Consider the following 18,028-nt stretch of genomic DNA (forward strand, 5'->3'; position numbering starts at 1 on the left):
TCCAGAGTAGTGATGCTGGACAGGCGGGCAGGTGCAGGCAGCGATCGGTCAAAGCGCATGCATTTAGTTTTATTTGCGTTTAAGAGCAGTTGGAGGCCACGGAAGGAGTTGTAAGTAAGTTGTATGGCATTGAAGCTCTTCTGGAGATTAGTTAACACAGTCTCCAAGGAAGGGCCAGAAGTATACAGAATGGTGTCGTCTGCGTAGAGGTGGATCAGAGAATCACCAGCAGCAAGAGCAACATCATTGATGTATACAGAGAAGAGAGTTGGCCTGAGAATTGAACCCTGTGGCACACCCATAGAGACTGCCAGAGGACCGGGCTTTCAGTCCCTCCGATTTGACACACTGAACTCTATCAGAGAAGTAGTTGGTAAACCAGGTGGGGCAATCATTTGAGAAACCAAGGCTGTCGAGTCTGCCAATAAGAATGTTGTGATTGACAGAGTTGAAAGCCTTGGCCAGGTCGATGAATACGGCTGCACAGTAATGTCTCTTATCGATGGCGGTTATGATGTAGTTTAGAACCTTGAGCATGGCTGAGGTGCACCCATGACCAGCTCTGAAACCAGATTGCATAGCGGAGAAGGTATGGAGGGATTCGAAATGGTCAGTAATCTGTTTGTTAACTTGGCTTTCGAAGACCTTAGAAAGACAGGTTAGAATAGATATAGGTCTTAGCAGTTTGGGTCTAGAGTGTGATTAGGTGAAGAGAGGATTTCTGCATGTGTGGTTCCCACCGTGAAGCATGGAGGAGGAGGTGTGATGTGTGGGGTGCTTTGGTGGTGACATTGTCAGGGATTTATTTAGAATTCAAGGCACAATTAAGCAGCATGGCGACCACAGCATTCTGCAGCAATATGCCATGCCATCTGGTTTGTGCTTAGTGGGACTATCATTTGGTTTTCAACAGGACAATGACCTAACACACCTCCAGGTTGTGTAAGGGCTATTTGACCAAGAGGGAGAGTGATGGAGTCATGCATCAGATGACCTGGCCTCCACAATCACCTGATCTCAACCCAATTGAGATAGTTTGGGATGAGTTGGATCACGGAGTGAAGGAAAAGCAGCCAACAAGTACTCAGCATATGTAGGAACTCCTTCAAGACTGTTGGAAAACTGAACTCTCATTTTAATATGATGAAACTATTCCTTTTTCTTTCAAAGGAAACATTGAATCAAATTTTCTGGTGTTTTGTGTTGAAAACTGAGCGGGTCAAGCATAACACAGCAACCCTGTTATCAATACATAGACAGGGAAGAAATGTTTCAACAATTTAAACATTTTTGTGAATCTTGCATTCAATTGCACACAACAAGCTTCCATTATTTCTGTCACAATGGGATTCATGGCGGATTTTATGCTGGCACGGGGGATCAAACTGAGGAACAGACAGATATAGAGGGGGCAATCAACAAAGTTAAGGAGTCCAGGTGAGTCCAATTGATTATTTTATCTATTTAACTAGGTAAGTCAGTTAAGAACCCATTCTTATTTACAATGACAGCCTTTGGAACAGTGGGTTAACTGCTTTGTTCAGGGGCAGATCGACAGATTTTTACCTTGTCAGCTCGGGATTCGATCTAGCAACCTTTCGGTTACTAGCCCACCGCTCTAACCACTAGGTTACCTGCCACCCCAAAGATCACTGACACCAACCCCCGCATCCCCCCTCCCATCTTTGACCACTCCTGGTTCTACTTACTGTATGAGTACCTGAGGATTCAGCAGATGCCCTTTGTGAGATGCCAGGTCAGGAAGCTGCTCCTGTTCATCTATGGTTCTAAGGAGAATTACCGTTAGCTCCGGGACCTGAACACCCTGGACTCTCACGTCCAATGAAGCACTGATGTGCGTAATGATGGCGACAGGTGTGACAGAGAGGGAGCAGGAGGGAGCAGGTGTGACAGTACCCCCTCCCCTCTAGGGACGCCACTCGGCGTCCCACCTGGGCGAGCCTGATGGGCCGGCCGAGGCAAGGAGCTCGACGAGCCGGCTGAGGAGTGGGAGGCCGACGAGCCGGCTGAGGCGTGGGACACTCTGGTCACAATGTTGACATCAGCAAACCACTCGCCCACACTACGCCATACACGCCCGGTGCAGTTGAAACTGGGATTCATCCATGAAGAAGCCAGATGTGGAGGAACTGGGCTGGCGTGGTTACAAGTGGTCTGCAGTTGTGAAGCCGGTTGCACATCCTGGCAAATTCTCTAAAACGACGTTGGCAACATCTCTCTGGCAACTGCTCTGGTGGACATTCCTGCAGTCAGCATGCCAATTGCACATTCCCTCAAAAAAATCTGTGGCGTTGTGTTGTGTGACAAAACTGCAGATTTTAGAGGGACCTTTTATTGTCCTCAGAACAAGGTGCACCTGTGTAATGATCATGCTGTTTAATCCGCTTCTTAAATTATCTTGACAAAGGAGAACTGCAGGGACAAGCAGGGATGTAAACACATTTCTGCACCAAATTTGAGAGGAATAAGCTTTTGCTTATGGAACATTTCTGGGATCTTTTATTTCAGCTCAGGAAACCTGGGACCAACACATTACATGTTGTGTTTATATTTTTATTCAGTGTAGTAATGACCAGTTGGATTGCTGTTAAGGAGGACTTTTCCCAGATGTGGTAAATTCCCACTTCCCACTTGGTTACGAACGCATCATAAAACCACTAACTATCCACAGTGGAGCCATATAAGCGCAACACAGACCTACACACTGACATATTGTGGATCGTTGTATGATGTATAGTTTATGTTTAAATCGATAACAAATGAAACAGAAAAAATGATAGAAACAGCCTAGTGTCAGATCTTTGGGAAAACGTCTGTTTTTTTAATGAAGTTGAACATGTGCTCTTTATGACAGAATATTAAAGTATGGTGAAATCACAGTTTAAATCATATCACTGCCAAAGTTTTGGCTTGGTTGCCAAAAACATGATCGCCGTTGATCAATAAATAAAGAGTCATTTAAGAATCCGAATTAGGACCACCCTGTCGACTAGATGTCATTGCCAGGCATTTGTAAAATATTGTCAGGTCTTACATCCATTTGAGCAAAGATGCAAATGTATGGACATGCATCTCTGGAATACATTTTAAGGCCTTAAATGCGTTTTACAAAAAGATGCAAATGTATCTCCATGCATTTGAAATAAATATTACGTGACCTTATTAACTATATTGAAATAATTTTAAAAAATCTGTATGGGAAAGAAGAGAGAAGATATTGCATGAATTTACAGGACTTCTCATTCACCCCAGGGACAATATGGTTCCGCCTCTCTCTGACATAAATAGAGAACTAGCCTCATCGACTAATACAACGGATGCATCCCAAATGGCACTCTATTGCCTATATATATTGCAGTACTTTTGACCCGAGCCTTATGAGTCAACTGTGGCCCTGGTCAGTAGTTGCACACTATATAGCGAATAGAGTGCCATTTGGGATGCAAACAATGTCTGTATTTAGTCTCCCTACTTGGTTTCAAGTGCTTTCGAGCCATACGCCCATATACAGTCCCTAACGCATCTGTCATTGTTACATCACACACATACTGTACATGATGTCTTGGCAAAAGTCCCATATGCAATCGGACCAACAAAACATGACACCGTGAACAGTGAAGGGACACAATGGAGGCTAAACAATATGTGACGTGAATGGCATCTGTAAATCGGGTGGGAAGCTCATTGAGTATAAGGAACAATGAGTGGCTAGAGTGAGCGAGCGGAGCGGGCCAGATGTGGCGTGGTGAGGCTGAGTGGGGAGACAGATTTACGGCCCTTTCTTTAATGAGGTAACATCCTTTTCACTCATAAAGACTTTTAAGAAACATTATATTATTATTATATTATTTTCTCCCACATGTGAGGAAGTAGTTCTCTTCCAAGGCGAAGGGAGAGAAAAACATTAAGAGGTATTGTCACATTTTCTACATCAACATAAACTAAATGAAAGTAACCCGTAAAGGGAGTGTCTGGCTGTTCATGGGAAGTCAGATTACTCTAATAGCAGGGACCATTCAACCGCTCATGACCTCCACATACCTCTTATCAATTCTACTGCTGTACATATAATTCGTACTATATATTTTGATGTATATATGTATGCATAGATTGCATTTGGATTACTGACAGTGTTATTTTGGTTGTTTCTAGTTTTTTATTATTATTTATTATTTGTCTACTTGTTTAACATTTTACTGAGCCATTAGGAGCTGGTAACACAAGCATTTTTTTCCCCATTTTTTTTAACCTTTATTTAACCAGGCAAGTCAGTTAAGAACACATTCTTATTTTCAATGACAGCCTGGGAATAGTGGGTTAACTGCCTGTTCAGGGGCAGAACGACAGATTTGTACCTTGTCAGCTCGGGGGTTTGAACTAGCAACCTTCCGGTTACTAGTCCAACGCTCTAACCACTAGGCTACCCCGCGATAAACATCTGCTAAACTGTGTGCGCTACTTGATTTGATGATTTGATTTATCATGCCAAATGGATTTACTAAAGAAAGCCAAAATGTGATCATGGCCCACATTATAGTGTGTGGTATAAATCTGAAGGCTGGAGATTGTTTTTGCAGAGGCAGTGGGCGGCCTTTAATGAGCAGCTAACATGAATGGAACAAGGTTTTACAAAAGAGTAGGCAACAGAGGATGTGTGTGGTTGCAATCTGGGGCCTCCTGAACGCTGGACGAGATTGTTGCCCCATCCTGAATGGTCGAGTCAGCCCCCTTAAACTTCTCAAGACTCCTAAGCTCCGTCCCAAATGGCACCCTATTCCCTACATAGTGCACCCCTTCACTACAGCTTCTCCACCTTCACTCAACAGTGTTTGAACAGTGTTGAAGGACCCTCGGATGAAGAAAAGAAAAACATATCATTCATGAATGGGTGTTGCTTTCTTTCTTTTCATAAAGAAAGAGGGATAAAATGTCACAGAGGAGTCCCACTGACAGGAAATGACAAGAGTCTAAATTGATTTTCTGTTAAAGTGATGTAATCCGGTGCTACGGGTCAGGCGGAGATGTTATCTTGATTTGGGGTACATTAATCCCGTGAGAAGCGACCTGATGACAGAGTTTCCACCTTGTCCCAGCTGCCTGGCCCTGCCAGGTGATTTAGGAGGGCTCCCTGCTTTAGTATGTAAACCATTTGCAGCAGGAATGTATAAGCAAGCAATAAAAATAGGATTTGGTCTGAGACACACGAGACAGACAGAGCCATAAAACAATGCACCCCATCTCCAGTGCGGCCGGCCAACGGTGGTTCTCAGCAGCAGAGGGGGGCCCGCAGGTTCAGAGTTCGCCAAATTACAGACTATAGATTGGAGGGGGGAGTGTGTTTAAACCTTAGAATTGATTATTTGGCCAGACCATTGTTATCCTCCTCACAAATAAACAACATATTATGTACGACTCTGGTGAGGAGTACTTAAGAAGATGACACATGTACAGAAGTAGAAAAAAAAACATCTCGGAAAAGCTTGAAAAACAGAGGTCTTGAGCTTGGGGCCCCTGCAATAAATTCAGCCAGTCAAAAACATGGCTCCGTGGCCAATTATGAGCTTTACTGAAATAAGGCACAACATCGTACATGACGGCATGCATAGAAATACTTGATGGGCTCCCATCCCATGAGATGAGTTCACAGGAGATCTGTGCCCACTGCCCTCTCCATTCACCCACGTGTCTCCATCCTGACTTGCTGTTCTTCCAGTCAAGGCAAGTGGATAATGAAGTATTTTATCTGAAATCTGACTGACAGTGAAATGAACTCCTTATTATTTTTTATTATTTTATTTGACAGGTGACAATGTACAACAATCATTGTGCCAGATGTTAGATTTGTAGTCCCTGTGTTCATTATCACTTGTGACTTAATATTGAATCAATTAAGATCAATGAGGTTAACTACATTTCTCTCCTTCAGAATGGATTCCATTCAACATCGTCTCGACATCTGATCCAGGACCAGGTCCAACAGTGCTGCTGTCAACACCAGACCATCTCCTGCACCAATAGAAACAGACTCCATTACACAGAGATACAGGGGAAGAAAACACACAAGAGTTTAACACAAAAGGTTCATTGTTAAGCGGCAACGTTTTGCCTCTCCAGCAAAACTCAACTGAAATTGAGCCCCCTTTGCTAAAAATAAATAAATAGATAAAAGTATATTAAACAAATGTTTCATTTTGGTGGCAGGCAGAACAAATAGTCGTCATGAAAATGAGTGTAATGTATACACAGAATTACAACATTTCGTACTGCATAAGCCAATAGCCAAGCAGAGAGTCCACAGAAACCTGCCATTAGGCAGGTAGACAGGTAAAAACATTTTTTTTGCCCCAATGACTTCTACACCACACAGAGATGATTTCTTACCTTCCTAAATTGCCAAGCGAACTGAAAATCCAAGTGAATGTAGTTTGATTGGATTATAGTATATATGTTTTAGGGAGGAATTTATCAACAATGTTATCGCTGCAGACAACTGGCATGGACAGAGATTGGAAAGTAGTGCTTCCTATTAAATAGCTCTATGGACATGACTATATAATCACATGCTCTGTATTTCTGCCGTTGTACGATAGTGTACAAGCTGTCTAATGCATGGCAGAGGTCATATGTCAAAGGACCTGCCATATAAAAAGCCTGAGAGGAAAAGGGAAAGAGAAGAAAGCTGGGAGAGGGAGGAAGAGGAAGGGGGAGGGGAGAAGGGGGAGGGTGGCGTTGGTGGAGGTGTCTGCTTTTTCTCAGGAGCGAGGCTGTGAGCAAGGCCGACGTGGAAAAGCCAGGGAATGGGAAAGTGGTGTGAGCGGGGAAGAATCTCCAGCCCTATGCAAGGCTCCAAACCCACCCCAGGCCTACGATCCAGGACAGGGACAGCACGCAGCACTAGTCCCAGAGGCAGTGTGGGTCCAGATAAGACCTAGGGCCATGGCCAGGCTGTGTTGGTCTATCCTGGGTTCAGATGACATGGTGGTCACTGGCACCACTGGAGCTTAGCCCAGATGGACCCTGTGTTTTCTCTTCCCAGAGAATTCCCTACAAGACAAGGTTCAAACAATATGAACAAATTTATGTTGTTGCCACAGAATTGCCCTCTTTGCATTACATTATACTGTGCTAACACTGCTCATGATGCTATTTAGTTGCTTTGTCACACACATTTTCTCTCTATATTATAATACACATACTGTAAATGGGAAAGTCCAGGCTGAAGATAGAGCCCACTGGCCACAGACGTCAATTCAACTTTTATTCCACGTTTCATTGAAAAGACGTGGATTCAACCAGTGTGTGCCCAGTGGGAGGCTACCTCATCCAGGCAAGGCATCCATGGCTCATAATCAGTATGCTTCCCAAATGGCACCCTATTCCCTATATAGTGCACCACTCTTGACCTGGGCCCATAGGGCCACCACTCAAAAAGACAGCCAACATTTCAAATGGGTTATTACTATGCTTCAAACCATCTAAATGCACAACCAAATACCAATGGAAATACAGCGTCTAGTTTTTTAGTTGTCACCCAAATGTCTGCCACTGCACTTTCAACTATTTATAAGCACAGCAAAATTCAAATGGGAACACAATGTCAGGTATTTTGTTAATTCATACAAGAGATTCATTTATTATCACTGTGCTTCATCTAATTAGCAGAACCAAAAGATCTGGATTGCAGCTGAGATTATATTAAAGGTACATGGTGCAAGTGATCAATGCCGTTTGAGATTATTCACAGATTATTACAACAATTGTGAAGCTCTACCCTGCGACGACCTATGCATGCCATCTTTATATGATTACATAAAAATAAATGTTTAGTCACTGTAACCTCAAATGTGCCCATGGATGTGTTCATTATTTTAAGGATGAATGTTACATTATTTTGTAAGATATCCTTAACTGCGGGCTCTTTACTCTATTACAAAGTAATATTGAATTGTGTTTGGTTGACAGCGCAACCTTATATCAACATTTAAAGGAGCTGTATTTACTGCTTGGCTAGTTCCATCTGAGCCCCTGGCTTAATCTCATTCTTCAGCTCTCATTTTTGGTTGAGTTGGAGACGTGAATGCAACATATTATTTGTTAACAAATTAGGCTATTTATTGTATTTGAAAAGTGATATTGAATTGTGTTTGGTTGTCAACGCAAACAAATATCAACATTTGAAGGAAGGAGATTTATCTTCTATAGTTCCATCTGTGCCACTGACTTAGTCTGGCTGCAATTCCAGTTTTATCACGACTCACGATAAGAACCAGACGGAGGCACAGGAGGCGGGTAGTTTGACTCTCAGAATATTTATTATAACAAAAGGGGCGAAAGGCAGGTCGAGGACAGGCAGAGGATCGTAAACGAGGTCAGAGTCAGACAGGTACAGGACGGCAGGCAGGCTCAGGATCAGAACAGACAGAAAGGTCAGAACCGGGAAGACTAGAAAACAAAAAACTTGAGAACAGGATAAACGGGAAACATGCTGGTAAGACCTGACAAAACAAGATGGACTGGCAATGACAAACAGAAAATGCAGGTATAAAAACACAGGAGATAATGGGAGCAAACGGGAGACACCAGGTGGGGGGTGGAGACAAGCACAAGACATGTGAAACAGATCAGGATGTGACAAGTTTGTGCACAAATGAATAACTGTTATGTTGGATTCATGTCTAGGGCTGTGGGGTCACAAAATTTCATCAGCCGGTGATTGTCAAGCATATAACTGTCGGTCTCGTGGTAATTGACGTTAATGAACATAAATACTTTTAGCATCTTCTGGCTTCCACACATAACTTACAAGCCACTGATGCAGACCTTTGGAACATCTACATTTGAAATCTGCTCCTTTTATTCTTTGTCCCCAACGCTCTAGGCGATTAGTTTTGATAGCCTACAACTTCACAATAAATCCATGTAATAAAGCCTACGCCATCACAATAAATCCATTATTTATTTTAGACAGGTCTAAAGAAGCATGATATGAAGAAAATGTAGTCTATTTCAGGAGAACCGAATAGCATACTAAGTTGTCTTGATCTGGCTATGCCAAATGGCTGTGGGCTACACTAGGTCATTTAGCAGACACTATTTGCGTAGAATTCCCTGGCATTATTTTATATTATTTTATAGAATGAAGAATACAATTGAACAAAGCTAAATAAAATAGAAAGGATATTTCCTCCAAATGATTTGAGGGAGCGCGTATTCCGTGTTGAGCGGTTAACAAAGAAATAGGTTAAAACTATATGCTTCATTTAGAGTTATTAATGTAACTTTAGCTGTTCTACAAACGTTGGGCTATATGTTTAGATTTCTAATACATCGTAAGGCTGCATGATGCAACTCTAATGATGAATTGAAAAAAGTAGCTTGAAAGGCATGAGCTCTGCTTTGTTTTTTGAGTAGGCTGTACACACTTTATCAGTCTCTCATTCAGAATTTGACAAGCACTTGATAATGCCTCGCGAATTTCACGGCGGCATCCCATTTGTGTGGCCATAATACAACCTAAAACAAATCCATGCCTTTTGCTGCCAGTGGCCGTTGTGCCCTTCTCCCTGAGTGCTGAGTGCTCTGAAGCACTTCTCACTCACATGGCTCTCCATCATGTGATCGGGTCTTTCTCACAGGCTACAAGTGAAGACCAACACACCCACGACGCAACTGCGCACCTGCCTCTCCAATTCTGAGGTGCATATTGAAGATATTGGAAGAACAGATCAGAACGTTTAGCATGCCTGGGCTTACCTCCGCTGTACCCGCACCCCACCATACCCCTGTCTGCACATTATGCCCTGAATATATTCTACCACGCCCAGAAATCTGCTCCTTTTATTCTTTGTCCCCAACACTCTAGGCGACTAGTTTTGATAGCCTTTAGCCGCACCTCCTGCTACTCCTCCTCTGTTCCGCGGGTGATGTGGAGGTAAACCCAGGCCCTGCATGTCCCCAGGCACCCTCATTTGTTGACTTCTGTGATCGAAGAAGCCTTGGTTTCATGCATGTCAACATCAGAAGCCTCCTCCCTAAGTTTGTTTTATTCACTGCTTTAGCACACTCTGCTAACCCTGATGTCCTTGCTGTGTCTGAATCCTGGCTTAGCAAGGCCACCAAAAATTCTGAGATTTCCATACCCAACTTTAACATTTTCCGTCAAGATAGAACTGCCAAAGGGGGAGGAGTTGCAGTCTACTTGTTGCCGCCAAACTTACCCTAGTAAAACTGACTATCCTACCGATCCTCGACTTCGGCGATGTCATCTACAAAATGGCTTCCAATACTCTACTCAGCAAACTGGATGCAGTTTATCACAGTGCCATCCGCTTTGTTACTAAAGCACCTTATACCACCCACCACTGCGACCTGTATGCTCTAGTCCGCTGGATCTCGTTACATATTCGTCGCCAGACCCACTGGCTCCAAGTCATCTACAAGTCCATGCTAGGTAAAGCTCCACCTTATCTCAGTTCACTGGTAACGATGGCAACACCCACCCGTAGCACCCGCTCCAGCAGGTGTATCTCACTGATCATCCCTAAAGCCAACACCTCTTTGGCCACCTTTCCTTCTAGTTCTCTGCTGCCTGTGACTGGAACGAACTGCAAAAATCGTTGAAGTTGGAGACTTTTATCTCCCTCAACAACTTTAAACATCTGCTATCTGAGCAGCTAACTGATCGCTGCAGCTGTACATAGTCTATCGGTAAATAGCCCACCCATTTTTACCTATCTCATCCCCATACTGTTTTTATTTATTTACTTTTCTGCTCTTTGCACACCAGTATCTCTACCTGCACATGACCATCTGATAATTTATCACTCCCGTGTTAATCTGCTAAATTGTAATTATTCGCCTACCTCCTCATGCCTTTTGCACACAATGTATATAGACTCTTTTTTTCCTACTGTGTTATTGATGTGTTTATTGTTTACTCCATGTGTAACTCTGTTGTTGTCTGTTCACACTGCTTTGCTTTATCTTGGCCAGGTCACAGTTGTAAATGAGAACTTGTTCTCAACTAGCCTACCTGGTTAAATAAAGGTGAAATTAAATGTAAAAAAAATCTTTAAACAAATATAAATAAAAACACAAAAATATAATAACCTTGATACTCACACACTGAAGCATCATTCATTTCAACCTCAAGACCATAAACATTCATTCAAACTGTGAGTCATGTATTTGAATTATAAACATTTAACATATGACAACAACAAAAAATGATGATTAATATGAATGTTTCTGTAGCATTCCAATGCTTAGACTGGTATTATTACTTGCCATGAATTTCATTACTTGAACAGTGAATAAAAACTATATAGGATACAACATAAGCCTCTCCAATTAAGGGAATAGATAGACTAATTAATGATTGATATTTTGTTGGTCATGTTAATTATAATTATAATCTACATGTGTGATAGCCTGTGTAAACAAGTATGCCTGTTTGATGAAATGGGCAGCTTTTACATTTTTATAATTTCCCAACTAGCACTATTATTCAAAAAGATACACTGTTGAGTTTAATTTAAAAAAGTCCCTTGCTAGATTTACAAAATAATGTTATAATTTCATTATTCAGAAGACATGTAAGTCAGATAAGCTTGTCAACTATGAGGCCATAATTTAACCTCTAGCATCGAGCAATCCCGAATCCGGGAGCATAATCATAGCCTCAAGCTCATTACCATAATGCAACGTTTCCTATTCATGAAAATCGCAAATGAAACTAAATAAATATATTTAAACTTAAGTTTAGCCTTTTGTTAACAACACTGTCATCTCAGATTTTCAAAATATGCTTTAACCAAAGCTACACAAGCATTTGTGTAAGAGTATTGATAGCCTAGCATAGCATTAAGCCTAGCATACAGCAGGCAACATTTTCACAAAAACAAGAAAAGCATTGAAATAAAATAATTTACCTTTGAAGAACTTTGGATGTTTTCAATGAAGAGACTCTCAGTTAGATAGCAAATGTTCATTTTTTCCAAAAAGATTATTTGTGTAAGAGAAATAGCTCCGTTTTGTTCATCACGTTTGGCCAAGAAAAAAAAAATGCAGTCACTTACAAACGCCAAACTTTTTTCCAAATTAGATCCATAATATCGACAGAAACATGCCAAACGTTGTTTAGAATCAATCCTCAATGTGTTTTTCACATATCTATTTGATAATCTATCAGTGGTGGCAGCTGGCTTCTCATCGGAAGAAAACTGAAAAATACTGCAGCTGGAGATTACGCAATAATTGCGACGGAGGACACCAAGCGACCACCTGGTAAATGTAGTCTCTTATGGTCAATCTTCCAATGATATGCCTACAAATACGTCACAATGCTGCAGACACCTTGGGGGAAACGTGGAAAAGGTAAGCTGATTCCTAGCTCCTCCACAGCCATATAAGGAGTCATTGCCATGAGGCAGTTTCAAAGATTGCTGCACTTCCTAATTGTATTTTTATCTGTTTTTTCCCCCTGTATCATCAGTTCTGTGGCACTCACAGACAATATCTTTGCAGTTTTGGAAACGTCAGAGTGTTTTTTATATGCATAGTTGAGCATCTTTTCGTGACAAAATATCTCGTTTAAAACGGGAATGTTTTTCATCAAAAAATTCAAAGAGCGCCCCCAGGATCTTTATAAATACATTTTCTATGGTATTATATGATTATGCATTTATACAATTATAATAAAGGTTGATTCTACAGTTCTAGTAAAGCAACAATTATTTTGGGAAGATTTCAATCCGGGGAGTGAAAACAGAACGGATTGACCCTCATTTGAAAGGTTAATTCGTTTTTAAAAGTGTTTCCTTGGGTTATATGCCAAAAGTGTTTCTACATTGTCTCGGCCACACATCTTACAAATGATAATACACGGGTTTCACATTAAACGACTAGCCCACATACCAACAATTTTGCAAAGTAATAGATATAAAATACATCCCTGTATGTTTTTTTTCTTCAAATGTAGACGTCAGACAATATTAGCCTGCACCTTTATTTTGCGTTTCTTTCTCTCGCCTACATTATATTGAATGAACCATTTCCCTCCCTCAAAGTATTTCACATCTAGGCAGCGGCCTAATTGTATCAGCCTACTATAACATATACTAGGCTATGCTCACAAAGAAATACAACATGCATGCAAGGAACTTATTTTTTCCACATATGTATGCAAAAGGGGACCAACGTAAGCATGCTGAACGACAACACAACATTTTACTAACTGAAGCAAAATATAAATATCAGAATTGCGTAAAATCCGTGTGCAAAGGCTGTCAGAGAGCTCATTATGGAATCCGCAGGAGCTCTTTCCACTGCAAATATTCTAATTAAACACATGAAAATGATGGCATTATGCCCTTTTTAAATGGGGAAAGACCCTGGAAATTATGTCTTGATTTGCTTTCTATGTATGCTCCCGTATCCAGTTACTGCAGTTTTGTAGTGGGACCATGGCGCATGTTTTTGTAGGCTTTAGGTCGCGTCCCCTGCTCAGACATTGCATGCATCATCCAATGGTCGCGTGGCACGTCATCGACTGTACCGTCGGGCACCGTATTGCTATAACATATGATGTGGTTAGCTGATCCGTAAAATACCTATCCAGGCGTGGTAAGATCTGACATACGTTGGCAAAGCCTGGGCAGAGGAGCGCGCCCTTAACCTCGCGGACTTCTCTGCTCTCATGGTCCTTTCAAGACAACTGGGAACTCGGAAAAACGTAAAGTCAGTGATCTATAATTCGGAAAGACGAAGCTCTAGAAAGATACCAGAGTATCCAACTTGCACTTCCGAGTTGAATGATCATTCATAACGATTTTTCCAAGTCGGAGCTCGTTTTTTTCAAGTTTCCAGCTGGACACACAGAAGTCGGAAGTTGGAAATTTCTGAGTTCCGAGTTCCCAGTTGTTTGAACGTGGCATCAAACACTCTCCACCCAAACCTTCAGCATTCTCACGCTATTGGCTGACTGTTCGTTCTGTCACGTCCGAAACCATATAAACCTATGGGCCCGCACCTTCATTACCGTCAAATTTATTGCGCAAAAGAGCGCATTCCCAAAACAAAATTGTGCACTCGAGATTGCCAAAACCTGTCTGGATTATACTAGGTCTACCTCACTTTAAACGTATCAGAATGTCAACGACAGATCTCAACCAATTTGACACCCTTTTTTGATGATAAATGTTTAAAACGTGTGCTAGTTGTCTTGTGTGTTTGTGGGCCTATTTGTAATAGTGAAGGTCTTCGTATGTCGATTGGAACATCATTCGCGAATGTCACTTTCCCCTGTTCACTATAGCATAGGTCACTGACTAGTGTCACCAACCGCAAGACTCCAAAAGACCTGCAGACCGGTGGAGATTTTTATTTATTGTAAAAATGAACCTTATTGGGAGCTACCAGCATCATCATCTGATGCACGAGACGTTTCCATTCGTCCAGAGGTGTCATCAAGATTATCCCTACTTCCAAAACTGGGTGGTGAACCATGGCGAAGTCAACTCTGACTTCCAGATCCAGATGCCTTACTCCACGGAGTTCGGGGCTCCGGGTCCGGCGCAAGAAAGCCAGCTGGACGCTCTCTCCGCGTGCATGGGGAAGAGGAGAGCATCAGGGCCGAAGAAGGAGCGGAGAAGGACGGAGAGCATCAACACCGCGTTCACCGAACTGAGAGAATGTATACCAAATGTACCGGTAGATACGAAACTGTCCAAAATTAAAACGTTACGACTAGCAACAAGTTACATTTCCTACCTAATGGACGTGCTGGCTAAAGACACTGGGGAGACGGAGGGATTCAAGGCCGAAATCAAGAAATATGATAGAGATTTGAAACGGAAACGGGAAACGGTAGGCTATGTGAACTATTTTAATAAGCAGCCTATTATTTTTTTGCATAAACCTAAGATATATGGTGATAATATTTTACTGTTCCAAAAATCTAAATTCATATTCTGCAAACTATAGCAGCATTGTAAAAATTATTTATTGGAATTAGGATCATGATGTTCTGCCATCAATCTCAATTATTGTCTTAATTATTGAGTGTCTTATGTGTCTTATATTACGGAATATGATGTAATATGCACCTTCGTGATTGTGGCTTTATGTTGAAACAACGTTGAGGCCATAATGTTGTAATTACTGTGTAGGCCTATTACATTTGTTAAATTCAATTGTGTTTGTTGGCTCTGTAAGCGAAAACATTTCACAGTTTAGAGCAATCCCATGTCAGAGAAATTATACTTTGAGCTCAATTGAACAAGCCTGAAAAGGCCTATAAAGATAAACATTATAACATTATCCGACCTCTGGTTGTTAATGTGAACATGGAATAGGCCTAAGTGTTTTTAAATTTTTTATTCAGGCCATGTCATTTTACATTGAGTTTAAAATCAGTCTATTACAATTGCAGAGTGCTTATGTCAATATTGACTACATTTTTTATTTTATTTCACAGAACGATGGCCTGCAAGAGTCATTAGGAAACGAGAAAAAGTTCAAAGGACGGACAGGTTGGCCTCAGCAAGTCTGGGCTTTGGAACTGAACCAGTGAATGTTTTGACCTCTGAACATGCAACCCACTCAAAGACTCCGTATTCAAGCACGTCGCTGCAAGGAATACAACCACTTATACTCATCTACTGTATATACGTGCAATGTTTAAATTCAAACAAGGTGGACTTGGTAAAATGCAATATTATGCAAATATTTCAACAACTGCCTGTTAAACGTGTCTTTGTCATTTGTCGTCTGAGCGAACTTAAATGAAAGTTGTATAGTTGTATAAATCGTTTTGGTTGTGGATAGGCCACAACAACGAACGGAGAGACTGGGATATTCGAGGTGTTTCTTTATGCCTCACGGTTATGGGGCAATGCTGTTCAGCATTATTTTTTCCCGCTTTGCATTGGTCTTGTTGTAGTAGAGTCGACTTACTGTCGTGCTATGTCTTGTAAAGAATAATGTTGAATCTACCTCAAATGAATTTAACCGTTCGTTTGAAATAGAAAACTAATACACTCAGCAATAACCTATCTGTTAAAAAACAATGGAACGCACAGGTTTATACTACTTCGAAATGATACCCGGTAAAGGCCAACTATTGGACTATTGGTATTTGGTTTTGATAGTTTTCTTCTTATGAATTCAATGTGAAATTATATTCATAATGACTTAATTTATCACAAAATCTTTAAAACGGCAATGAAATCAGTCAGTTGTTCAACACAATGATTAGGTAGGCTATACAAATATTGATATGCATAGATCTAGGCAATTATTAATTTGCTTTATGAGGACACATTCTTGTTTTATTTATTAAAACTTTTGTTTTTTGGTGATGTAGGCTTACTATATAATTTAAGGTTTTGAGTTGCAGTACTATAAAATATGAAAATACATGCTCAAGTGTGTTTCCGGAGGACAATTAACAGTGGTAGGACTAAGGTTCGATCTGTATTTTTGTCCAAATTGAGTTATTGACATAGAACATGGAACAGAACAAGGCTAACTTATAGTCTACTCTAAATACCCTAATTCACGTGGTTAAATTCAAAAGAGTACAATATGAAAATTTGCTGACATCATTTATACCAATGAGTGTTCGGGACTTTTAAAGCCAACTATTTCAGAATATTTTTTAAAGATAGAACGTTATCGTCCCAAGCTCTCGATATTTCTAGCCATAATGCCATTTGTGATTTTATAGGCTATTTTCTTTCAGGGTACCCGCATGGTTCGATGGTGTGAGCTAAATCATTTGATTGGCTCTACACGATATTTACCAAATTGAGAAATTAATTATTGATCAGTATATCTACAGCAATCAAATGATATTATCCAAATGTAGACGAAACAAATATTTTTCAATTTACGGTTGTATTCCTTTCTGGGGCTGGGACAGATGCATGCTATTTCACCTAAACTAAGAGAGCGTTCTTTCGATCGAACAGCTCACAAGAAAGTAGTCCCATCAATCAATCAATCAGTCAATCAATCAATCAAAGTATATCCTATGGGATATAATAATCGAATTAAGAGATGTAGGCTATTATTTCAATGATAAACATACAGTGTATATAGCCTATGAACAAAGATTTGCTTATAGGTCAGAATATTATTAGTTTGGAATAGGCTATTTGCAGAAGCCTAGTCATACATGACAACACGTTCTACATCAGAGAGGAAAAACAATCAAATTGGCCAGAATAAATAATTATTGGGCTAAAGAGGGAGAGCCAAAACCTAAATCCTTATATTGTATAATGTATAACCTATGTGGTCTAACTTAGTTCTCCACAAGAAAGGAGTTCCTCGAGCAACGGTGTGCATCTGTGCGCGTTCATTGCTCATCAACCAATCATGCTCAGGCAATATTTCTTTGAAAAACAAACATGTCATTCTCCAACCTACATGCCCAACATCAATGCAAAGTATATAAATTCGCCTATGCGGAAACTCACTGAAAAGGTGTTGTAGGCTATGACAGTAATTAGTAGCATGCAGGAAACCTTATATTCCACAGCCTGTGTCGGGAAATGCAAAATATACAGCCTGAGCAATGTCCTTATTTCCTGATATTAGCGCCGCAATTTTGGACATAGCCCTACTCGTGCATGGACTAAATTATTGCAGGGAGAAAGGGCTAGGCAGGCTAGACATTTTTAATTGTCCTTATAACTGAATTAAATATATATATTAGGCCTACGTGTGTTTTTAGAAACCTAAAATAGACAGTATCATAAAAGTATAGAGGTTTAAGTCTTGTGACCTGCATAGAGCAGTAGGTAGGTAGGCAGGTAGGTAGGCAGGCAGGCAGAAAGGCAGGTCTAGCCTCGTTTCTGCTTGACCACTGGGGCCCCAACAGGATGCTGCTAGACACCTGGTGGTGGATCTAGTAACACAGAGCAACCTGGCCTCAGAGCAATCTGAGGCATTTAAAAAAATATATCCCTCCATTTAGTACAACTACTTAAGTCTCCCAGCTACT

At 40.9% G+C, this 18,028-nt stretch overlaps 1 protein-coding gene and 1 long non-coding RNA gene across 2 annotated transcripts; one reads left to right on the plus strand and one right to left on the minus strand.

Annotated features, from left to right (window-relative positions):
- Nucleotides 1–5,841: 5,841 nt before the first annotated feature.
- Nucleotides 5,842–12,002, minus strand: LOC123999418. Its single transcript, XR_006832449.1, has 3 exons — nucleotides 11,952–12,002; nucleotides 6,878–7,065; nucleotides 5,842–6,027 (listed from the first exon to the last, which is right to left on the minus strand). It is a non-coding gene; the product is annotated as an uncharacterized LOC123999418 (long non-coding RNA).
- A 2,068-nt stretch (nucleotides 12,003–14,070) lies between these two features.
- On the plus strand, nucleotides 14,071–16,379 carry LOC123999419 (heart- and neural crest derivatives-expressed protein 1-like). Its single transcript, XM_046305201.1, has 2 exons — nucleotides 14,071–14,886; nucleotides 15,497–16,379. The coding sequence occupies exons 1-2, from the start codon at nucleotides 14,416–14,418 to the stop codon at nucleotides 15,590–15,592; spliced, it is 567 nt and encodes a 188-aa protein (XP_046161157.1). The 5' UTR covers nucleotides 14,071–14,415; the 3' UTR covers nucleotides 15,593–16,379.
- The last annotated feature ends 1,649 nt before the right edge of the window (nucleotides 16,380–18,028 follow it).

The sequence above is a fragment of the Oncorhynchus gorbuscha genome, linkage group LG16, assembly GCF_021184085.1.
Source record: "Oncorhynchus gorbuscha isolate QuinsamMale2020 ecotype Even-year linkage group LG16, OgorEven_v1.0, whole genome shotgun sequence".
Classification (NCBI taxonomy): domain Eukaryota; kingdom Metazoa; phylum Chordata; class Actinopteri; order Salmoniformes; family Salmonidae; genus Oncorhynchus; species Oncorhynchus gorbuscha.